Below are 25,839 nucleotides of genomic sequence, written 5' to 3' on the forward strand. Positions count from 1 at the left end.
TTTTTTTTTTTTTTTTTTTTTTTTTTTATGCGTTACGCGGGCCTCTCACTGTTGTGGCCTCTCCCGTTGCGGAGGACAGGCTCCGGACGCGCAGGCTCAGCGGCCATGGCTCACGGGCCCAGCCGCTCCGCGGCATGTGGGATCTTCCCAGACCGGGGCACGAACCCGTGTCCCCTGCATCGGCAGGCGGACTCTCAACCACTGCGCCACCAGGGAAGCCCTACTTCAGTTTTTAAAAAGATCTCTATCTCTTTCTCAGCTCTGAACCACTGCATATTCTCTATAGCTGAAATACTTTTCTATCCTTCTTTACCACCACTCTGGTACACACCTCTCCATGCTTGCTTATGCCCATATATCATTCAGGTCTCAATCACGTTTATTAGGAATCCTTTCCTGGCCTATCAAATGTGGAGTGAATGCACTTTCTATAAGTTCAAGTTATCTTACACTTCTGTCACAGAATCACTCATCACACTGTATTGAAAAAGCCTATTTACTTATTTGTATCCTTCACTCAAACTGTAAGTTTTATGAGGTCTGGGACTAAAACGGTCTTATCACTGGATCTTCTACACCTACTATAGTGCTTGGCACATTCTTGGTGCTCGATGAATATGGAAGGAAGGAAGGAAGGAAGGAAGGGAGGGAGGGAGGGAGGGATGAAGGGAGGGATGGATGATATGGAATAAGTACAAAAAAAAGGTAGGAAAAACTTGGGACACTAAAATATAATTGTCTCAGAAAAGGTGGTTGCCATTTCAAACTGTAAACCTCTCCATGTTTCCCAATATTCTCCTTGTTTTAGCCTCATGACTGAGAATCTTCTTTCTTATAAAAGACCTAGAGAGGAGACCTTCAAGATGGCGGAAGAGTAAGACTTGGAGATCACCTTCCCCCCCACAAATACAACAGAAATACACCTACATGTGGAACAACCCCCACAGAACACCTACTGAACGTTGGCAGAAGACCTCAAACTTCCCAAAAGGCAAGAAACTCACCACGTACCTGGGTGGGGCAAAAGAAAAAAGAAAAAACAGAGACAAAAGAATAGGGACAGGACCTGCACCACTGGGAGGGAGCTGTGAAGGAGGAAAAGTTTCCACACAGTAGGAAGCCCCTTCACTGCTGGAGACTGGGGGTGGTGGTGGTGGGAGCTTTGGGGCCACGGAGGAAAGTGCAGCCACAGGGGTGCGGAGGGCAAAGCAGAGAGATTCCCGCACAGAGGATCGGTGCTGACCGGCACTCACCGGCCCGAGAGGCTTGTCTGCTCACCCTACGGGGTGGGCGGGGCTGCGAGCTGAGGCTCGGGTTTCAGTCGGAGCGCAGGGAGAGGGCTGGGGTTGGCTGCATGAACACAGCCTGAAGGGGGCTAGTGCACCACAGCTAGCCAGGAGGGAGACCGGGAAGAAGTCTGGACCTGCCTAAGAGGCAAGAGTACATTGTTTCAGGGTGCACAAGGAGAGGGGATTCAGAACACCGCCTAAACAAGCTCCAGAGATGGGCACGAGCTGCGGCTATTAGTGCAGACAACAGAGACGGGCATAAAATGCTAAGGCTGCTGCTGCTGCAGCAACCAGGAAGCCTGTGTGCAAGCACAGGTCACTACCCACACCTCCCCTCTGGGAGCCAGTGCAGCCCGCCACTGCCAGGGTCCCGTGATCCAGGGACAACTTTCCCGGGAGAATGCATGGCGTGCCTCAGGCTGTTGCAACGTCACACTGGCTTCTGCCACTGCAGGCTCGCCCCGCATTCCGTACCCCTCCCTCCCCACCGCCTGAGTGAGCCAGAGCCCCCGAATCAGCTGCTCCTTTTATCCCGTCCTGTATCAGTGAAGAACAGACGCCCTCAGGCTACCCTTACGCAGAGGTGGGGGCCAAATCCAAAGATGAACCCTGGGAGCTGTGCGAACAAAGAAGAGAAAGGGAAATCTCTCCCAGCAGCCTCAGGAGCAGCGGATTAAATCTCCACAATCAACTTGAGGTACCCTGCATCTGTGGAATACCTGAATACACAACGAATCATCCCAAAATTGAGGCCGTGGACTTTGGAAGCAAAGATATATATATTTTTTTCCTTTTTCTCTTTTTGTGAGTGTGTACGTGTATGCTTCTTTGTGTCATTTTGTCTGTATAGCTTTGCTTTCACCATTTGTCTTAGGGTTCTGCCTGTCTGGTTTTTTTTGGTTTGTTTTTTCTTTTTTAGTATAGTTTCTAGTGCTTGTTATCATTGGTGGATTTGTTTCTTGGTTTGGTTGCTCTCCTCTTTCTTTCTTTCTGTTTTTTCTTTTTCTATTACTTTAATTTTTTTTTAATTTTTAATAATTATTTTTTATTTTAATAACTTTATTTTATTTTCTTTCTTTCTTTTATTCTCCCTTTTCTTCTGAGCTGTGTGGCTGAGAGGGTCTTGGTGCTCTTGGCCGGGTGTCAGCCTGTGCCTCTGAGGTGGGAGAGCTGAGTTCAGGACATTGGTCCACCAGAGACCTCTCAGCTCCACGTAATATCTAATGGCAAAAGCTCTTCCACAGATCTACATCTCAACGCTAAAGCCCAGCTCCACTCAACGACAAGCAAGCTACAGTGCTGGACACCCTATGCCAAACAACTAGCAAGACAGGAACACAACACAACCCATTAGCAGAGAGGCTGCCTAAAATCATAATAAGGTCACAGCCACACCAACAGACACGGTCCTACCCACCAGAAAGACAGTATCCAGCCTCATCCACCAGAACACAAGCACTAGTCCCCTCCACCAGGAAGCCAAAACAACCCACTGAACCAAGCAGACACTGGGGGCAGACACCAAAAACAATAGGAACTACAAACCTGCAGCCTGTGAGAAGGAGACCCCAAACACAGTAAGTTAAGTAAAATGAGAAGACAGAGAAACACACAGCAGATGAAGTAGCAAGGTAAAACCCCACCATACCAAACAAATGAAGAGGAAATAGGCAGTCTGCATGAAAAAGAACTCAGAGTAATGATACTAAAGATGATCCAAAATCCTGGAAATAGAATGGAGAAAATACAAGACACATTTAACAAGGACCTGGAAGAACTAAAGAGCAAACAAACAAGATGAACAACAATAAATGAAATTTAAAATTCTCTAGAAGGAATCAATAGCAAAAAAAAATGAGGCAGAAGAACAGATAAGTGACCTGGAAGATAAAATAGTGGAAATAACTACCACAGAAGAGAATAAAGAAATAAGATTTAAGGACAGTCTCAAAGACCTCTGGGACAACATTAAACACACCAACATTCGAATTATAGGGGTCCCAGAAGAAGAAGAGAAATAGAAAGGGACTGAGAAAATATTTGAAGAGATTATAGTTGAAAACTTCCCTAATATGGGAAAGGAAATAGTCAGTCAAGTCCAGGAAGCACAGACAGTCACATACAGATAAATCCAAGGAGAAACACGCCAAGACACATATTAATCAAACTATCAGAAATTAAATACAAAGAAAAAATATTAAAAGCAGCAAGGGAAAAACAATATACAAGCGAATCCCTATAAGGTTAACAGCTGATCTTTCAGCAAAAACTCTGCAAGCCAGAAGGGAGTGGCAAGACATATTTAAAGTGATGAAAGGGAAAAATCTACAACAAAGATTACTCTACCCAGCAAGGATCTCATTCAGCTTCATCAGAGAAATTAAAACCTTTACAGACAAGCAAAAGCTGAGAGAATTCAGCACCACCAAACCAGCTTTACAACAAATGCTAAAGGAACTTGTCTAGGCAGGAAACACAAGAGAAGGAAAAGACATACAATAACAAACCCAAAACAATTAAGAAAATGAAATAGGAACACACATATCGATAATTACCTTAAATGTAAATGGATTCAATGCTTAAACCAAAAGACATACACTGACTGAATGGATACAAAAATGAGACCTACATATATGCTGTCTACAAGAGACCCACTTCAGACCTAGGAACACATACAGACTGAAAGTGAGGGGATGGAAAAAGATATTCCATACAAATGGAAATCAAAAGAAAGCTGGAGTAGCAATTCTCATATCAGACAAAATAGACTTGAAAATAAAGACTATTACAAGAGACAAAGAAGGACACTACATAATGATCAAGGGATCAATCCAAGAAGAAGATATAACAATTGTAAATATTTATGCACCCAACATAGGAGCACCTCAATACATAAGGCAAATGGTGACAGTCATAAAAGGGGAAATCGACAGTAACACAATCATAGTAGGGGACTTTAACATCCCACTTTCACCAATGGACAGATCATCCAAAATGAAAATAAATAAGGAAACACAAGCTTTAAATGATACGTTAAACAGGATGGACTAAATTGATATTTATAGGACATTCCATCCAAAAACAACAGAATACACTTTCTTCTCAAATGCTCATGGAATATTCTCCAGGATAGATCATATCTTGGGTCACAAATCAAGCCTTAATAAAGTTAAGAAAATTGAAATCATATCAAGTATCTTTTCTGACCACACAAAGCTATGAGACTAGATATCAATTACAGGAAAAAAAAAAGGGAAAAAATACAAACACATGGAGGCAAAACAATACACTACTTAATAACCAAGAGATCACTGAAGAAATCAAAGAGGAAATCAGAAAATACCTAGAAACAAATGACAATGAAAACACAACACCCAAAACCTATGGGATGCAGCAAAAGCAGTTCTAAGAGGGAAGTTTAGATCAATACAATCTTACCTCAAGAAACAAGAAACATCTCAAATACAACCTAATCTTACATCTAAAGCAATTAGAGAAAGAAGAACAAAAGAACCTCAAAGTTTGCAGAAGGAAGGAAATTATGAAGATCAGATCAGAAATAAATGAAAAAGAAATGAAGGAAACAATATCAAAGATCAATAAAACTAAAAGCTGGTTCTTTGAGAAGATAAACAAAATTGATAAATTGATAAACCATCAAGAAAAAAAGGGAGAAGACTCAAATCAATAGAATCAGAAATGAAAAAGGAGAAGTAACAACTGACACTGCAGAAATACAAAGGATCAAGAGAGATTACTACAAGCAACTATATGCCAATAAAATGGACAACCTAGAAGAAATGGACAAATTCTTAGAAAAGCACAACCTTCCGAGACTGACCCAGGAAGAAACAGAAAATATAAACAGATGAATCACAAGCACTGAAATTGAGACTGTGATTAAAACTCTTCCAACAAACAAAAGCCCAGGACCAGATGGCTTCACAGAAGAATTCTATCAAACATTTAGAGAACAGCTAACACCTATCCTTCTCAAACTCTTCCAAAATATAGCAGAGGAAGGAACACTCCCAAACGCATTCTATGAGGCCACCATCACCCTGATACCAAAACCAGACAAAGATGTCACAAAGAAAGAAAACTACAGGCCAATATCACTGATGACCATAGATGCAAAACCCCTCAACAAAATACTAGCAAAGAGAATCCAAGAGTACATTAAAAGGATCATACACCAGGATCAAGTGGGGTTTATCCCAGGAATGCAAGGATTCTTCAATATATGCAAATCAATCAACGTGATACACCATATTAACAAATTGAAGGAGAAAAACCATAGGATCATCTCAATAGATGCAGAAAAAGCTTTTTTTTTTTTTTCAGTATGCGGGCCTCTCGCTGCTGTGGCGTCTCCCATTGCAGAGCACACGCCCTGGACGTGCAGGCTCAACAGCCATGGCTCACGGGCCCAGCTGCTCCGTGGCATGTGGGATCTTCCCAGACCGGGACACAAACCTGTGTCCCCTGCATTGGCAGGTGGACTCTCAACCACTTGCACCACCAGGGAAGCCCCAGAAAAAGCTTTTGACAAAATTCAACACCCATTTATGACAAAAACCCTCGAGAAAGTAGGCATAGAGGGAACTTACCTCAACATAATAAAGGCCATGTATGACAAACTCACAGCCAACATCATTCTCAATTGTGAAAAACTGATACCATTTCCACTAAGATCAGGAACAAGACAAGGTTGTCCACTCTCACCACTATTATTCAACATAGTTTTGGAAGTTTTAGTGACAGCAATCAGAGAAGAAAAAGAAATAAAAGGAATCTAAATCGGAAAGAAGAAGTAAAGCTGTCACTGTTTGCTGATGACATGATACTATACATAGAGAATCCTAAAGACTCTACCACAAAACTACTAGAGCTAATCAATGAAATTGGTAAAGTTGCCAGGTACAAAATTAATGTACAGAAATCTCTTGCCTTCCTATACACTAATGAAAAATCTGAAAGAGAAATTAAGGAAACACTTCCATTTACCATTGTAACAAAAAGAATAAAATACCTAGGAATAAACCTACCAAAGGAGACATGGACCTGTATGAAGAAAGCTATAAGACACTGATGAAAGAAATTAAAGATGATACAAACAGAAGGAGAGATATACTATGTTCTGGGATTGGAAGAATCAACATTGTGAAAATTACTATACTACCCAAAGCAATCTACAGATTCAGTGCAATCCCTATCAAACTATCAATGCCATTTCTCACAGAACTAGAACCAAAAATTTCACAATTTGTATGGAAACACAAAAGACCCTGAATAGCCAAAGCAATCCTGAGAAATAAAAATGGCGCTGGAGGAATCAGGCTCCCTGACTTCAGACTATACTTCACAGCTACAGTAATCAAGACAATATGGTACTGGCACAAAAACAGAAATATAGATCAATGGAACAGGATACAAAGCCCAGAGATAAACCCATGCACATATGGTCACCTTATTTTTGATACAGGAGGCAAGAATATACAATGGAGAAAATACAGCCTCTTCAATAAGTGGTGCTGGGAAAACTGGACAGCTACATGTAAAAGAATGAAATTAGAACACTCCCTAACACCATACACAAAAATAAACTCAAAATGGATTAAAGACCTAAATGTAAGGCCAGACACTATAAAACTCTTAGAGGAAAACATAGGCAGAACACTCTATGACATAAATCACAGAAAGATCCTTTTTGACCCACCTCCTAGAGAAATGGAAATAAAAACAAAAGTAAACAAATGGGACCTAATGAAACTTAAATGCTTTTGCACATCAAAGGAAACCATAAACAAGATGAAAAAACAACCCTCAGCATGGGAGAAAATATTTGCAAATGAAGCAACTGACAAAGGATTAATCTCCAAAATTTACAAGCAGCTCATGCAACTCAATATCAAAAAAACAAACAACCCAATCCCCAAATGGGCAGAAGACCTAAATAGACATTTCTCCAAAGAAGATAAACAGATTGCCAACAAACACATGAAAGGATGCTCCACATCACTAATCATTAGAGAAATGCAAATCAAAAGTACAACGAGGTAGCACCTCACACCAGTAAGAATGGCCATCATCAAAAAATCTACAAACAATAAATGCTGGAGAGGGTGTGGAGAAAAGGGATCCCTCTTGCACTGTTGGAGGGAATGTAAATTGATACAGCCACTATGTAGAACAGTATGGAGGTTCCTTAAAAGACTAATAATAGAACTACAATGTGACCCAGCAATCCCACTACTTGGCATTGCATATACCCTGAGAAAACCATCATTCAAAAAGAGTCATGTACCACAATGTTCACTGCAGCTCTATTTACAATAGCCAGGACATGGAAGCAACCTAAGTGGCCACTGACAGATGAATGGATAAAGAAGACATGGCTCATATACACAATGGAATATTACTCAGCCATAAAAAGAAATGAAATTGAGTTACTTGTAGTGAGGTGGTTGGACGTAGCGTCTGTCATACAGAGTGAAGTAAGTCAGAAAGAGAAAAACAAATACTGTATGCTAACACATATATATGGAATCTAAAAAAAACAAAGAAAAAAATGGTTATGAAAAACCTAGGGGCAGGACAGGAATAAAGATGCAGATGTGGAGAATGGACTTGAGGACACGGGGAGGGGGAAGGGTAAGCCGGGTCGAAGTGAGAGAGTGGCAGGGACTTATATACACTACCAAATGTAAAATAGATAGTTAGTGGAAAGCAGCCGCATAGTACAGGGAGATCAGCTCAGTGCTTTGTGACTACCTAGGGTTTGGAATAGGGAGGGTGGGAGGGAGACTCAAGAAGGAGGAGATATGGGGATATATGTACATGTATAGCTGATTCAGTTTGTTATAAAGCAGAAACTAACACACCATTGTAAAGCAATTATACTCTAATAAAGATGTTAAAAAAAAAAAAGACCTAGAAAAGAATCAGGCACTCCGCCATTTTCTTCGCTCTGTTTTGTGGCCTGATCAATTATTTTGCCCTGGATATGATGACTTAGGCTTAGAGTAAGTCTGCTAGTGACTATCCTATCAACCAGTGGGGACTCCCATTTCTTCACCACTTGAAAGGGAGACTCTTGCTCAGTACTCATCTATGTGCGTCAATCAAAATCAACTTCAGACTTTCCAGCGCAGTCCACCACAGATGGAGCCACAAAAGGGCAAGTGTTTCTAGTTTCAATTGCTGAACCAAAGCAAGCTACATATCCCTCTTCTCTGGTTTAAAAAAAAAAAGAGGCTAATGAAGCAAAGGGATGCATAACTATGCCCCTATGCACCAAAAGTGGATTTATAGATTAATTATTAAAAACTATAGTATCTTTTCCTATAGAAACAGTATTATGAATAATAGTCATTTTCCTACTCAAGCCTTTATGTAACTCTAAAGTACTCTGTGGATACCTACCTGATACCCAGAAAAAAGGGATATTCATATACATTTAATTACAGAACAAGGGATAAATGTTATTAAAACTAACCTTTAGACGTTTCACTGGAGGAAGAGATGAAACAGCATTTCTGTTTCTTAAATCAGATAAATATGAAGAAACTGTTGACTCTTTCATTTCTGACTTCTGTGCAACTCCATTTTTACCTATGAGAAGAAATTCTAGATTGTTTAAGTTAAACTTTATGTATTGTTCATATAAAGTCAAATTTCTTCAAAATTCTAATCTAATATTTATTTTTTAAAAATGTTAACCACAAAAGAAAGAAAATTATTTGAGTTATAAGCTGCATAATATAAATATCATACATGGATAATTAGGATATTATTACTATTCTTCAATGAGCTTTCAATTTTTAAAACCTGAAATAAACTTGTTTTATGGAACTCACAGCAGTCGTGTCCACATGTATGTTTATTTTTACAGTGATGTTTACATTCTCGGTTCCCAGGTTTTTTGCAGGCAGTCATTCCTAAATTAATATAAGAAAAGAAAGCCTCTTTTTCACTACATCTATTAATGTGACTAATTATAATTAATTTTTATACAGCTCTGTCCTTTCTGGCAGTACAAAAAGATTATGATTTTCACACTCCCTCAAAAGTTAACCCCTTTAATATGTATTTTTAAAAAGATATTCTGATAACAATCAGTCCCTGCCCACTATGAGGCCCATCCCAGCTTTTCACAAGGAGCACTGAGTCACCTATAAGCTTCTCTTAACCTCCCTGATATAAATAGAACCAAATATCACTGAACATCAGTTAACTCCTGCTGAATGAGATAAGAATGAGGGTGGAGTTTTGAAACTTTTTTTTCTACTTTATACTTAAGCCTGAAGAACCCGGAAAGAAGGAAACCTCATGGCATTTTGATGGTACCACTGACAGCAGCTAGTAGATAGGACACCATGCATATTTAATAAATGTTAGAAATAAGTGCTTTAGGGATAGAAACAAATTTGCTATATGAATTCATAGAAAGGAGAGATTGCTTCCAGCTTGACCTCTAAGCTAGAATTAATATATCGAAATATATAATCTATTCTTCATTTATTATATTTAAGTAGGTTTTTTCTTGATTTTAACTCTCCGAGTAACATGGGAGAAGGGAGAGACATTTGAAGTGGTCCTTGAAGGACAGACAGGATCTGGACATGAGAAGGGGACCAGAGGAAGATGTTCCAGATAGACAGCATAATATCCAAAGGCAACCAACCACAGACTATAGAAACACATCAGTTTATTTTTGCTGGAGCACAGATTTTAAATTAGAAATGTTGGAGGTAGTGAAGAGATCTGAAAACTTTTGTAATCTTTCTCGGTCCTTTACTCTTCATTTTCAGTGTGTTGCTCAATCAACTTTTTCAAGGCATGGCACATCTGAACAATGATAATATATGTATAGCACCCAGGGGTAAATGAATAAGGCTGCTCACCATATGAGGCAACTGGTTAGATGCCTTGGGGGCTGAGCAGATCAATGTACTGGGTACTGAAAAAGTAATAAAATAACCCTGGCAGCTGGTAGCTGACAGCTGAACCATAGTGTTCCCAACTGAACATAAACAATTTCGGCAGAATATAAACAATAATCAGATAAGGCCACTCTATGATCATAGTAGAAGACAGATATAAGACTAGTGTGTAATTATTTCTGAAAGTAGAGACAAGGACGCTGAAGAACCACAAGAATAACTAAACATCTCCCTCTTCTGGCTAACACAAATGACTACTATTTTTTTAATTCTCCCATCTCCAAGATAAGATATACCAAAATATCCAATATCCCACTTGCTGATAGCACCCAATCTAGAACTGATCTCTGCTTCTCCCAAACCCTTCTAAGAATCACCTGGCACAAGCTGAACTCCTATAATAGGCTCCTCGCAATTCCCTGAGATGACCCACAGTTCTGCAGGTGCTGTGCTCTCCTTTGCTGCAGCAAATTAAAAAATACCTAACTTTCCTCAAATATAGGTATGCTCCTAGTGATCCTTGTCTGAAAGGTTTCAACGTTATACTTTACAAGGTATGTCACGGCTTACTGGTTGAGAAGTTTTGCCCCAGTTCGTGATCTCTGTTTTCCTTGAATCCAGTCCTACCATGCTACAATTTATCTATATGCTGTTGCTTAATTAATCCTCCCAAAATTCAACTCTGATCAGATAATTTGCCCACTTAGAAACGTTAGTTACTTCCTGCTGCCAACAAAATTAATTCCACATTTAAGGTCCTCTACAATGTAATTCTAGCCTCCCTTCTAGCACCCATATTAACCCTACATCCAAAAACATACATTCACTTGCCATTAGTGTTCAAATAGTCCCAAGCCTTTCTATGATTGTACCTTTGATATTACCTCTTGTCTTAGAAGACCCTTCTTTGTTTACCAGAAGCCTATCTATCTGCTTTCACGACCAACTCAAATGGCACCTCTATCATGGAGATCTATACTGATCACCTAAATTGGAAGTGATTTCTCTCTCCTTCAAGCCCTTATGGCATTTTCTTTGCCCCTCTCACCTACTGTATGCTGCTTTATATTTAATGTATTTACATGAAAAACACAGTGGTGAAGTACAGGGCACCCTAAACTAGAGTAAGAAAACATGAGTTCTAATATGGATTGTTCTCTGTTAAAAACAACAACAACAGCAGGGATTAAAAATAATACTACCTGTTTTGGACTTTCCTGGTGGTGCAGTGGTTAAGAATCCGCCTGCCAAAGCAGGGGACACGGGTTCGAGCCCTGGGCTGGGAAGATCCCACATGCCGCGGAGCAGCTAAGCCCGTGCACCACAACTACTGAGCCCATGTGCTGCAACTACTGAAGCCTGTGCACCTAGAGCCCGTGCTCCACAACAAGAGAAGCCACTGCAATGAGAAGCCCGTGCACCACAACAAAGAGTAGCCTCCGCTCACCCCAACTAGAGAAAGCCCGCACGCAGCAATGAAGACCCAAAGCAGCCAAAAATAAATAAATAAATTTATTTAAAAAAATAATACTACCTGTTTTGTTACCTCACAGAGGTAAAAAGATAAAATGAAATTACGTATGTGATAGCATTTTAAAATTAAGTAATAAACTAATACATTAGTGTATGTATTATCTCTATTATTACATTAATTAAAGATTATACAAGTAAATATAAAATTGTTCTGAGTGCTATGAAGGAGAGGGGCACAATGCTACATAACAGGGGGAATGGTCCTGGTCAGGAATGTCTTGGAAGACTTTCCTAATGAAGTGATAATTGGACTGAGGACTGAAAAAAGAATGGCATTAACAAGGCAAAGGGTAGGAGAAAGAAAGGGATAGCATATGAAGAAGCTTTCAAGAGAAAGCTTTTTTTCAAGAAAAAGCTCAAAAACAAGAGAAAGCATGACACGTGGAGAAATTAAAAGAAGGTCAATGTGGCTGATGCTCAAAAAATGAGAGTGCATGAGATGAGACTACAGTGGTAGTAAGATCAGCCTATATTCCTAGGGAAACAGCTCCACCATGGCACCCTGGTGATTGCATGTCTCCACCTAGGCAAGACTCAGTTAGTTACAGAATGCCCTCTGATCCTCCCTGGGACATGTCAAGATAGCCAGTCTTGTGAGGAACTGTTAAAGGCTATTTCTCATCTGCCTCCTTAGCTTGCAGGAGGCTGCCTATCCTGCATAAGGCTGTCATGAGGCAGTTTCTCATCTGTCTCCTGGTTCTAGTAAGGCATAGGACTTTCCACCTTGACCCTTTCAGGTACAGCTGTAGGCTATAAAGTTGCTTAGCTGCAGCCTAGAGTTGACTCCTCAAAAACAAAGCAACCCATCATTCTCATCTGGTCCCTCCAGTTCAGTGTCATTCTCTGGGATTATGGATGCATGCAACTGATACCATGCTGATCATGTTTTGCTGTCTGCGTAAGTAGTAAACTATCTAAATATATTTGGGTCGCTTGTGTCTTTACCAGTCAATCCTATGGAGGTGAGGCAAGACTACATAGCAGCTGGCACCCCACTGCTACTTAGGAACTGATTGACTTAGTGTTAGTATGGAATCTTGTAGTGGATGTTAATGATGTGGATCTTTTATTCTAGGAGCTATGGGGAGCCACTGAAGTGTTTTAACCAAAGAAGGGACATAACTGAATTTGCATTTTGAAAAAAGCAATCTGTGGAGTGTAGTATGGAGCACAGATTTGAGAGAGGACAGAGTAGATGCAAGAAAACTAGTTAAGGGCTTCCCTGGTGGCGCAGTTGTTGAGAGTCCACCTGCCGATGCAGGGGACACGGATTCGTGCCCCTTCCTGGAAGATCCCACGTGCCGCGGAGCGGCTGGGCCCGTGAGCCCTGGCCGCTGAGCCTGCGCGTCCGCAGCCTGTGCTCCGCAACGGGAGAGGCCACAACAGTGAGAGGTCCGTGTACCGCAAAAAAAAAGAAAAAGAAAACTAGTTAAGAGGCTACTGTAGGAGAACGGATTTGAGAGAGGACGGAGCAGATAAAAGAAAATTACAGTAACAGTCTAGAGTGGTAGTATTAGTAGATTCAAAGAGAATGGACTAATTCGAGAGATACATAGAAGGTAAAAATATTTTTAATGCAGAATCAAGTGGAGTGCTTTTCTTTCTTGAGCAACATATTATTTTCCCTGAAGTTTTACTGACTTTTAGTCTAGCAATATCTACCTAAAGTTTTTTTAGTTCATTCAATATTTCAAAGATAAAGGCAACTATATGAAAACACCTCACCCATTTACTCCCCCAATATATATCTCCTTTCTTGAGCCCTCCATCTTCCTCCCAATGCAATCTAGGCCTGTGCTATAGTTGTCATCCTGGAACTTCCTTTCATTAAGCTTCTGGGCTGAATCCACTATTGCTGGATTCTTTGACTTTTTCTTTATTGGTTAACTGCTTTGTTTGATTGTGCTCATCCTAGAACAACTGCCTGAGAAAGGATGTATGAGAGTTAAACTTTCTGAATCCTTGAATGTATTAAGATGTCTTTATTTTACTTTCACACGTAATTAATAGTTTTCCTGGGTATAGAACACGGGGTTGGAAATAATTTTCCCCCTGGATTTTTAAGTCCACTGTCTTCTACCATCCAGTGTTGCTGATAAAAACATTAAAACTGCTTCAATTTTTGTTCCTTGGAAACATTTATGATTTTCTCTCTATCCATGATGTTCTGAAACGTTGCTTCCTTTGTAGATCTTCTTTCATTCATCCTAACCAGCACTAAGTAAGCCTTTTTGATGCATAGATATATGTCTCACTTTAAGTCTAGTGAATCTTCTCAAATTATTTATTCTGATTTGTTTGTTCTGTCTTTCTGAAACTTTTATTAGTCGGGTATCAGACTCCAGATTGCCCTCTTGTCTCATGTTTTCTGTCTCCTTGTCTTTTTGCTTTCATTCAGATTATACTGATTTTATTTTCTGGCTCTCCAGCTAAGCTGTTTTGTTTTTTTTTTTTTAAATCATAATTTTTACTTCCCTGTGCTCGCTCTTCTTCTTTAATTTTTATTTTTTTCACAGCATGCTATTCTGTTTTATGGTTTCAATTTAGTCTTTAATTTCTCTGATGTTACTGATTAGTTTATATTACGTTTTATTACATCTCTGAATTATCCGGTTGTTCTTTTGTCCACTTTCTGTTTACTTATTTTGGGCTTTCTTTCACATGTCCCACATTTTCCTCAAATGTCTCTTCATCCTTGGTTGTCTGCCTATACAGCAGTCCTATTATATCTCCACAGATGAGAAAATTAATTCATAAAGAGGTTAAGTAACATGTTCAAAACTATGAAATAATAAGTAGCAAATCTGAGATTCTAATTCAGGTGGTCTAATTCCAGAGCCTGATCTCTCAACCACCCTGCTTTACTAGTTATACTAGCTGCCTTAGTTTTCCCCATATAATGCATTTAATTTACTTAGGGAAGGAATCTACAGTTTGTGGGGTGGGAAGAATAGGAGGAAACCCCTTGAAGGTTGTTGTTTTGAAGTAAGTGATAAGGAGTCACTTTGTCCCTTATCCAACAATTTCTAATAGATGAACTTCTAAACATTACCACAAGATGGTGCACAATGACTATACACATTTGTTCCCAGTGGTGGAAACTAACTAGGATCTGGAAATCTAATTATAGAGATTCTGGGGACACCCCAAAATTTCAAGGCAGTGTTGGCGAGTCTTGCTAGGAATGAGAACTATATACAAGTTTGTTTACAGAATACTAGCATACGGCTATTACTACCTAAGTGACAAAACTTCTACTGTATTTCTGTTAGAAATGATACTTAGAAAATATAAGTGCTCCTCCACTTATACATAAGTGCAACTCCACTCCCTAAGTCTGAGAACTGTCTGAATTTGTCTTATTAACAAACACAAGCTTACAGAGATTGTCAATTGGAAAAATAAGGTTCTGAAGGAAAAAAAAGGTTCTGAGAGAAAACTGACCTAAGCTGTACACTTAGGTATAAAATTAACAGATCCCATACCCCATCACTATCATAATCTGAAATGAATATATTTTCTTAGTTCTGTCACATAATATATTAATTTACATGTTTTTAAAGTTCCCGTTTCCAAGTATTTAAAGCAAAATGAATCATTAATATGAACTAGAAATATATTTGAAGTAAATACTTAAAATTACTTTAACAGGGTCGATAATGACCAGTGGGGTAAGGGTCAGTTGCTTAAAAAAAAAAAAAATCCAGAAAAAAATTAAAAATAGGAGGCATCCCTGACACAGCTTCACATCCTAACTATAAATTCAAATAATGTGGTCGGTGCATAAGCTACTGGAATTAATATTTTTAAAAGAATATTACTTTTTATTTTGCAGTTCCTGATATATGCTAATCATATTTATGCACTTTATAATTTTACTTTTTAAATGAGAAAGCAAATCTCCTTTCGTTTTTTTTGTCAAATATTACACTATCATTTTGTTATTTATCAAGAAAAGGATAGCACTAATGAATTGGAGTCCTTGATTTTGCAATTTAATGCATGTATACACCAAAGAGTACAAAGAAAAGCAGACTGCCTTTTGACTAGTATTTAAATGTGCACACTTCCAAACTGCTTGGGCACTGGTTTTATCCTTGCATTCTTCAAGTACATTAAATTTTCACACTCAAAATGGCATAGCAAATGCAGATGAACTTATTAATGTCAAATCAATTTTCTTCAAAGTAAACAAAGCCCATATTTCTTATTGAGAATGCATTTAAAGGATAAGAAGTTTAAATGATAAAAATAAAAGTTAAAAAAATTTACAACTAAAAAGGTGTATTTTTCACACTGCCTAATCTTAAAAACAGCTAAAATATTTTTCCTAAAATTTTACAAAAATTTTATCTCTTGGACTATAACTGTGAGAAACAACTAAAAAATAAATATTTTTGAAAGAGTTGTAGGAAGCATAAAAAAATTTTCTAATTATATTTGTACTCTAAGGTGCATACTTCTGTTTTTAAATATGGTCCTACAATTTGGCAGTATAAAATATTAAAATATTTGTTGAACCTACAAGCACATTTGGAAACAATCATTTAGCAACTATATTCTCTGAACTAAATATCAGTTTTTATCATTTAATAAAATGGTCTGACAAGAGGTCAGAAAAACTGAAATCTGTATTGTTTTGAAAAGGCTGTTGTCACAACCTTAGTAGGGTAAATCTGTGACCCCTTCATTGTGTAAGTTACTGAGAAAGAAAATGCAGATAGTGTATGTATGTTATATATAAAGGTATAATTATACAACTTTATTTGGGGATACTTGAATTTGCATATAAGAACTGAATTATATAATCTGAATGTTCATAAGATTTAGGATGGTTTTATGTATAATATATGTATGTGAAGGGGGTATGTGTATAATAAAACATTTGCCTGATAGGAAGCATCTTTTATCTGTTTTCCACAGGGTTATGCTGAAAATGTGGGGGACTTTTGCTCTCATAAAAGTCTCATGCTAGGGCTTTCCTGGTGGCGCAGTGGTTGAGAGTCCGCCTGTCGATGCAGGGGACGCGGGTTCGTGCCCTGGTCTGGGAGGATCCCGCATGCCACGGAGCGGCTGGGCCGGTGAGCCATGGCCGCTGAGCCTGCGCGTCCGGGACGCAGCCTGTGCTCCACAACGGGAGGGGCCCCAGCAGTGAGAGGCCCGCGTACCGCAAAAAAAAAAAAAAAAAAAAAAAAAAAAAGTCTCATGCTAGAAGGAAGTATAGTAAACATCGTAATTTTCACTACAGTTGCAAGCAACAGAAAGAATTCAAGCTATTTTTAAAAAAACCCATGTGGTGGGTGGTGGAAATGTATTACATGAACATAGCTATCTCACAGAATCCAAAAGCAGCAATGCAGCTAGGCATCACGAGGGACTGAAACCAAGAAATGGAAACTCATCAGAACTTCAGCTCTGGCCTTCTCACCTTTGATTCTTTCTATACCTCTGATTTAGTCTTCTCTTACATGGTCCAGCTAACTTTGATTATTTCTGCACATGGTAAAGGATGGCCACCGACAGCTCTGATTTTATATTCTCTTAGTGCAGTCCTAATTCTAAATTGTCTTTCTTAAACTGAGGTATTTCTTTTCATCTAGGAATTTGGACTTTGAACTGAATGAAAGAAGGTCACCCTGGTTCCTGATAATTTTGCTGTGAGAAAAATAGTGGCCAGACCAGGGGTCTGAGGAGAATGCAGTACAAACAAGACAAACAACCTACTTCTGTGATGTGGCAGTCAGTTCTAAGAAAAAGGGAGTCATTGAAAGATAGAAACCTTCTTCCTTTTTTATATCTAAACATATACACCATGAGATTTCTAGTTTTTCTGTAGTGTGGTCTTTCATATCTTTTGCTACTGTATTACTAGATATTTGAGATTTCTAATGCTATTGTAAATGGTATTTTCAGAATTATGATTTCTATCATTTTTTTGCTGGTAAGTAGTAATACAACTGATGTTAAAATTTTTTAATTGAAATAGAATTCATACCACAAAGACCTTTTTAAAGTACATGATTCAGTGGGTTTTTAGTATATTTCCAAGGTCGTACAACCATCATAACTATCTAATTCCAGAACACTGTCATCACCACAAAAAGAAATCATGAACCCACTAGTAGTCACTCCTCATTTCTTCCTACCCCTTGCCCCTGGAATCACTAATCTACTTCCTGTCATTATGTATATGCCTATCCTAGACATTCACATAAATGGAATAATACAATATCTGATCTTTTGTGACTGGCTTCTCTCATTAGCATAATATTTTCAAGGTTCATCCATGTTGTAGCATGTATCAGTAGTTTATTCCTCTTTGTGGCTGAATAATATTCCATTGAATGAATCTACCACATTTTACTTATCTATTAGTTGATGGATATTTGGGTTGTTTCTACTTTTTGGCTGTTATGAATAATGCTGCTATAAACATTCATGTACAAGTTTTTGTATGAATATTTTTCAATTTGTTTGGATATATACCTAGAGGAGGAATTCCTGGGTAATTCTATGTTTAACTTCTTGAGGAACTGACAAAATGTTTTCCAAAGCAGCTGCACCATTTCATATCCCCACTACCAAAGCATGAGAGTTTCAATTTCTCTGCATCTTTGCCAACACTTGTTACTGTCCATCTTTTTATTAAAGCCATCCTACTGGGTGATACCACACTGTGGTTTTGATTTGAATTTCTGTATTGATGAATGATGTTGGACATCTTTTCATGTTGTATATTGGCCATTTGTAGCTCTTCTTTGAAAAATGTCTACTTAAATTCTTTGACCAGTTTTAATTGGGCTATTTGTGTTTTTATTGTTGAGTTGTAAGATTTCTTTATATATACTAGATTCTAGTCCTTTATCAGATATATGATTTGCAACTATTTTCTCATCTTGTGGGTTTATTTCACTTTCTTGATAGTGTCAGTTGAAGCACAAAAATTTTTAACCTTGATAAAGTCCAATTCATCTGTTTTTCTTTCTTTGGTTGCTTGAGCTTCAGATGTCATATCTAATAAACTACTGCCTAATCCAACGTCAAGAAAATATACACCCATGTGTTCTTCTAAGTTTTAATTCTTATCTTTAGGTCATTAATCTATTTTGAGAAAATTTTTATATATAGTATGAAGTAGAGGTTCAAACTAATTCAACTGGCTATCCAGATGCCCAGCCCTATTTGTTGCAATACTATCCTTTCCCCACTGAATTGTTTTGGCATCTTTGTTCAAAATCAATTGGCCATAGATGTATAGATTTATTTTTGTACTTTTAATTATATTCTATTGATCTATATGTCTATTATTATGCCAGTACTACACTGCCTTGATTACTGTAGTTTTATAGTAAGTTTTGAAATCAGGAATTGTGAGTCTCCATGTTTGTTCTTTTTTTTAAAGATTGATTTGGCTATTTTGAGTCCCTTACATTTGCATATGAATTTTAGAATCAGCTTGTGAATTTCTGCCAAAAAAAAAAAGCTAGAATTTTGATAAGGACTGTATTGAATCTGTGAATTAATTTGGGAAATGTTGCCACCTTAATGATATTCAGACTTCCAATCCATGAACATGGCATATCTTTCCATTTATTTAGGTCTTCTTTAATTTCTTACAATGATGTTTTGAAGTTTGCAGTGTTCACATCTTGCACTTATTTTGTTAAATTTATTAAGTATTTTATGCTTTTTTGATGTTATTGTACAATTTTTAATATTGACTCTTTATCCAGTGATGTTTCTAAATATATATATTAATTCTAATAGTGTGTCCATAGAGTCTTTTATATTTTCTAGGTACATAATCATGTTGCTTTCAAGTAATGACAGTTTATTTCTTTCTTCCTAACCCTTATCCCTTATATTTCTTTTTCTATATAATTGTACTGACTAGGACTTCTAGCACAATGTTGAAAAGAAGTATTGAATAGTAAGAGAGAACATTCATCATTCTCCATTTAAATAGAAAAGTTTAAAAATAGTTCACTATTGTGTATTTGCTATATATATACATTTGCTATATATTTTTAATGAAAAATTAACATTGAATTTTTGTCAAAGTTTTTTTGACATCTATCAAGAGGATCACATGTTTTTTTTCCTTTTTGTTCTTTGCCCTGTTAATGTAAGGATTATATTGATCCACTTTTAAATGCTAAGGCTCTCTTGCATGTACGGAATAAGCCATACTTAACTGTGCTGTATTATACTTTTTAAATATGTGGCTGGATTCCACTTGCTAATATTTTGTTAAGAACATTTGGATTTATATTCATGAATAGACTGATGAATAATTTCTCTTTCTTTTAATGTCCTTGTCAGGATTTGAAATCAAAGTCATGCTGGCCTTCAAAAAAATTAAAATATTAGAAAATATTCTTTCTTTTTTTCTGGAAAAGTTTGGGTAAGTTTGATGTTATTTCTGCCTAAATATTTGGAAAATTTTACCAATGAAGTTATCTAAGGCTCAGGGTTTCTTTATGGAAAGATTTTTTTTAAATTGCTTCAAATTCATTATTAGTGTTAAGACTACTCAGATTTTCTATTTCTTCTGTCAGTTTTGGTAATATTTCTCCTCAAGGTATTTGTTCCTTTTTACCCAAATTATGTCAAATTTATTGGTATAAAGTTATTCATATCTTGTTGGGGTCTTTTTTAACACCTGTAGGATCTGTAATAATATCACCTTTTTCATTCTCGATACTTTTTTAAAGTTAATTAATTTATTTTATTTAGTTTTGGCTGCATTGGGTCTTCGTTGCTGCATGCAGGCCCCCTCCAGCTGTGGCAAGTGGGGGCCACTCCTCACTGCAGTGCGCAGGCCTCTTACTGCGGTGGCCTCTCCCCTTGCAGAGCACAGACTCCAGGCTCGCAGGCTTCAATAGTTGTGGCACGTGGCTCAGCAGCTGTAGCTCACAGGCTCTAGAGCGCAGGCTCAGCAGGTGTGGCACATGGGCCCAGCTGTTCTGCGGCATGGGGGATCCTCCCGGACCACAGCCTGAACCCATGTTCCCTGATTGGCAAGCAGATTCTTAACCACCGTGCCACCAGGGAAGTCTGATATTGTTAATTCATGTTTTATCTCTTCTTTACCAGTCTTGGTAGGGACTTCTTAAATTTATTCATCTTTTCAAAGAACCAAATCCAATAAATTTGGCTGATAAATTTAGCAGTAATAATTAATTCCTTCAGTTATTTTTTTTCTCAAAATGTCTCGATCTCACTTTAATTTTTGAAGGATATTTTTCACTGCACATGGAAATCTATGCTGGCAACATTCTGAAGCTATTGTTCCATTATCTTCTGGTTTCCATCATCACTGCTGAGAAGTTAGCTGTCAGTTTCACTGTTGCCTTTTGAGGGTAGTGTGTAGTTTTTCTGTGTTTGCTTTTGAAGATTTTCAGCAGTTCTGCTATATTGTGCCCCAGTGTGGTTTTCTATGTATTTGTCTCTGCTTGGGTTTGCTGAAATTCTAAACTCTGTGAGTTGATGTCTTTCATTATTTTGGAATGTTCTCAGCCATTGTCTCTTTAAATATTGCATTTGTCCCATTCTTTCTCTACACTGCTTCTCAGCCTTTATGCATATGTTAGCACTTTGAGTATTATGCTCTTTTCTGTTCTTTCTGTTCTCTTATCTCTGGGGTTCCATTTAGACATTTTCTATTGATATGTCTAACAGTTCACAAATCCTGTGTTTGGCCATATCCAATCTATTACTAAACCTACCCAAAGAGTTCTTCACTTCAGATATTTTATTTTTCAGTTCTAGGAAGTTCACTTAAATCTCAATTTAAATTGAGATTTAAGTGAAATTCCAATTTTAAATTGAGATTAAGTGAAATTCCAATTTTCTGGTTAAGATTTCCATCATTTCATTCATTTTGTCTTTTTTTTCCTCTATTTTCTTGAAAATATTAATCATAGTTGTTTTACAATCTTTAAATGCCAACGCCACCATTTGAATCATCCACAGAGTTGCTTCATTTTCTTATATAGTTAATTATGAGTCATATGGCCCTTCCTCTTTGCAGGTCTCACAATTTTTTTATTGTATGGCAGACATTATATCTACAGATTCCAGATTATGTTATATTCCACCATAGAGGGTTTCTTTTTTCCTCTGTCAGGCAAACATGGTGAGTAGCTGATCATATAAAACCCTTTTTAAGGCATGGCTTACCCAGCCTTTTATTTAAGAGCCTATGGATCCTTGACTCCTCAGCCCTGGAATGGCTCTCCCTCTCTGGAATTTTAGTCCCTTTAGTTCGCTTTAATAGATGTCCTAAAAATTGTAATTTTTATAACTTATGTAGGCTTTTATAATTGCTGCTATCAGAGCATTGGCCTGTCCCAAATTACCTCTGCCCAGAAGTGGAAGCTCCTCTGAATTCTTTAAAGAGGAGGATGAGTGCTCCTCGGCTCACAGAGTAGTTCTGTATGTCCTCTTTTGCCATCATTCACTGCAATTACTGTTTATTATAACTACCTATACTATACAGAGAACATGACTGTTTAGATTACTTTGGTAGGTAGCTGCTGCTCTCACATTCCCCAGTACCTGTTAATTGCTCCCTTTACTGGGCCTTTCACAAAGCAGTGAAAATAGAACCAAGTGAATAAGGAAGAACTGTATGGTAGACTGCCTATGCCTCAAGTATTAACAACATTTAGTGTTTGTTTTGTAGATTTGCTATGGAACACTGTAAATGTTTTACATTACTATCAGTCAGAATTAATTCTTAAAAACTATTCAAACAACAGAAAATAAAATAATAAATAAAATAGTACATGTGTAGACAGTTGGTGGGATACCCACACACAGAAGATCTATTCCAAGTAATGTTAAAACACAGTAATTTGATTACACATGCCTAGTGAGATATAGTCTAAGAATAAAAATATTTACCATAAAAACCTTAAAGTATTTTTAATAATGACATTAAGAGTGCACTTTGGGGAATTCCCTGGCAGCCCAGTGGTTAGGATTCTGTGCTTCCACAGCAGGGAACATGGGTTCGATTGCTGGTCAGGGATCTAAGATCCCACAAGCAGCACAGTGTGACCAAAAAAAAAAAAGTGCACTTTGCTGTTGTTATCCTGAGACTTTGTTGTGTGTATAATGTAGAATAAAGAAAATTAGTGGGGAGACCTTCAAGATGGCAGAGGAGTAAGACATGGAGATCACCTTCCTCTCCACAAATACATCAGAAATACAACTACATGTGGAAAAACTCCTACAGAACACCTACTGAATCCTGGCAGAATCTCAGACACCCAAAAGGCAAGAAACTCCCCACGTGCCTGGCCGTGTGGCTGACACAGGCTTGGTGCTCCAGCTGGGTGTCAGGCCTGTGCCTCTGAGGAGGGACAGCTGAGTTCAGGACTTTGATCCACTAGAGACCTCCCAGCTCCACGTAATATCAAACGGTGAAAGCTCTCAATCTCAATGCTAAGACGTAGCTCCAATCAACAACCAGCAATCTACAGTGTTCGACACCTTATGCCAAACAACTGGCAAGACAGGAACACGACCCCATTCATCCATTAGCAGATAGGCTGCCTAAAATCATAATAAGGTCACAAACACCCCAAAACACACCACCGGATGCGGTCCTGCCCACCAGAAAGACAAGATCCAGCCTCAGCCACCAGAACACAGGCATTAGTCCCCTTCACCAGGAAGCCTGCACAACCCACTGAAACAACCTAAGCCACTGGGGGCAGACACCAAAAACAATGGGAACTACGAACCTGCAGCCTGCAAAAAGGAGACCGCAAACACAGTAAGTTAAGCAAAATGAGAAGACAGAGAAACACACAGCAGATGAAGGAGCAAGGTAAAAATGCACCAGACCAAACAAGTGAAGAGGAAATAGGCAGTCTACCTGAAAAAGAATTCACAGTAATGATAGTAAAGATGACCCAAAATCTTGGAAACAGAATGGAGAAAATAACAAAGATCTAGAAGAACTAAAGAGCAAACAATGATGAACAGCACAATAAATGAAAGTAAATATTCTCTAGAGGGAATCTTTAGCAGAATAACTGAGGCAGAAGAACGGATAAGTGACATGGAAGATAAAATAGTGGAAATCACTATTGCAGAGCAAAATAAAGGAAAAAGAATGAAAAGATTTGAGGACAGACTCAGAGACCTCTGGGACAACATTAAACACACCAACATTCAAATTATATGGTCCCAGAAGAAGAAGAGAAAAGGAAAGGGACCAAGAAAATATTTGAAGAGATTATAGTTGAAAAATTCCCTAATATGGGAAAGGAAATAGTCAATAAAGTCCAGGCAGTGAAGAGAGTCCCATACAGGATAAAGCCAAGGAGAAACACACCAAGACACATATTAATCAAACTATCAAAAATTAAATACAAAGAACAAATATTAAGAGCAGCAAGGGAAAAATAACATACAAGGGAATAACCATAAGGTTAAGAGCTAATCTTTCAGCAGAAACTCAGCAAGCAAGAAGGGAGTGGCAAGACATATTTAAAGTGATGAAAGGGAAAAACTACAACCAAGATTACTCTACCCAGCAAAGAATTCATTCAGATTCGACGGAGAAATTAAAAACTTTACAGACAAGCAAAAGCTGACAGAATTCAGCACCACCAAACCAGCATTACAACAACTGCTAAAGGAACTTCTCCAGGCTGGAAACTCAAGAGAAGGAAAAGACCTACAATAACAAACAAACCCAAAACAAATGGTAATAGGAACACACATATCAATAATTACCTTAAATGTAATGCATTAAATGATCCAACCAAAAGACACAGACTGGCTGAATAGATACAAAAACAAGACCCATATATATGCTGTCTACAAGAGGCCCACTTCAGACTTAGGAACACATACAGATTGAAAGTGAGGGGATGAAAAAAGATATTCCATGCAAATGGAAATCAAAAGAAAGCTGGAGTACAATTCTCATATCAGACAAAATAGACTTTAAAATAAAGACTAATATAAGAGACAAAGAAGGACACTACATAATGATCAAGGGATCAATCCAAGAAGAAGATATAACAAATGTAAATATTTATGCACCCAACATAGAAGCACCTCAATACATAAGGCAAATGCTAACAGCCATAAAAGGGGAAATCGACAGTAACACAATCATAGTAGGGGACTTTAACACCCCATTTTCACCTATGGACAGATCATCCAAAATGAAAATAAATAAGGAAACACAAGCTTTAAATGATATGTTAAACAGGATGGACTAAATTGATATTTATAGGACTTTCCATCCAAAAACAAGAGAATACACTTTCTTCTCAAATGCTCATGGAACATTCTCCAGGATAGATCATATCTTGGGTCACAAATCAAGCCTTGGTAAAGTTAAGAAAATTGAAATCATACCAAGTATCTTTTCTGACCACAAAGCTATGAGACTAGATATCAATTTCAGGAAAAAAATCGATAAAAAATAGAAACACACGGAGGCTAAAGAATATGCTACTTAATAACCAAGAGACCACTGAAGAAATCAAAGAGGAAATCAAGAAATCCCTAGAAACAAATGACAATGAAAACACGACAACCCAAAACCTATGGGATGCAGCAAAAGCAGTTCTAAGAGGGAAGTTTATAGCAATACAATCCTACCTCAGGAAACAAGAAATAACTCAAATAAACAACGTAAACTTACACCTAAAGCAATTAGAGGAAGAAGAACAAAAAAAATCCCGAAGTAAGCAGTTGGAAAGAAATCATAAAGACCAGATTAGAAATAAATGAAAAAGAAATGAAGGAAACAATAGCAAAGATCAATAAAACTAAAAGCTGGTTCTCTGAGAAGGTAAACAAAATTGATAAACCATTAGCCAGATTCATCAAGAAAAAAAGGAGAAGACTCAAATCAATAGAACCAGAAATGAAAAATGAGAGGTAACAACTGACACTGCAGAAATACAAAGGATCAAGAGAGATTACTACAAGCAACTATATGCCAATAAAATGGACAAACTGGAAGACATGGACAAATTCTTAGAAAAGCACAACCTTCCGAGACTCACCCAGGAAGAAACAGAAAATATAAACAGACC

At 37.8% G+C, this 25,839-nt stretch overlaps 1 protein-coding gene across 1 annotated transcript in view; it reads right to left on the reverse strand.

The window, feature by feature from the left end:
• Positions 1-25,839, reverse strand: part of HFM1 (helicase for meiosis 1) — a 125,415-nt gene that overhangs the window by 18,929 nt on the left and 80,647 nt on the right. Inside the window, exons 30-31 of the mRNA XM_065874603.1 lie at positions 9,149-9,229; positions 8,788-8,903 (exon numbers count right to left, since the gene is read on the reverse strand). Of these exons, the coding sequence (XP_065730675.1) occupies positions 8,788-8,903; positions 9,149-9,229 (197 nt within the window). The remainder of the gene's footprint in view (positions 1-8,787; positions 8,904-9,148; positions 9,230-25,839) is intronic.

This window comes from Phocoena phocoena, chromosome 1 (assembly GCF_963924675.1).
Source record: "Phocoena phocoena chromosome 1, mPhoPho1.1, whole genome shotgun sequence".
NCBI classification, from domain to species: domain Eukaryota; kingdom Metazoa; phylum Chordata; class Mammalia; order Artiodactyla; family Phocoenidae; genus Phocoena; species Phocoena phocoena.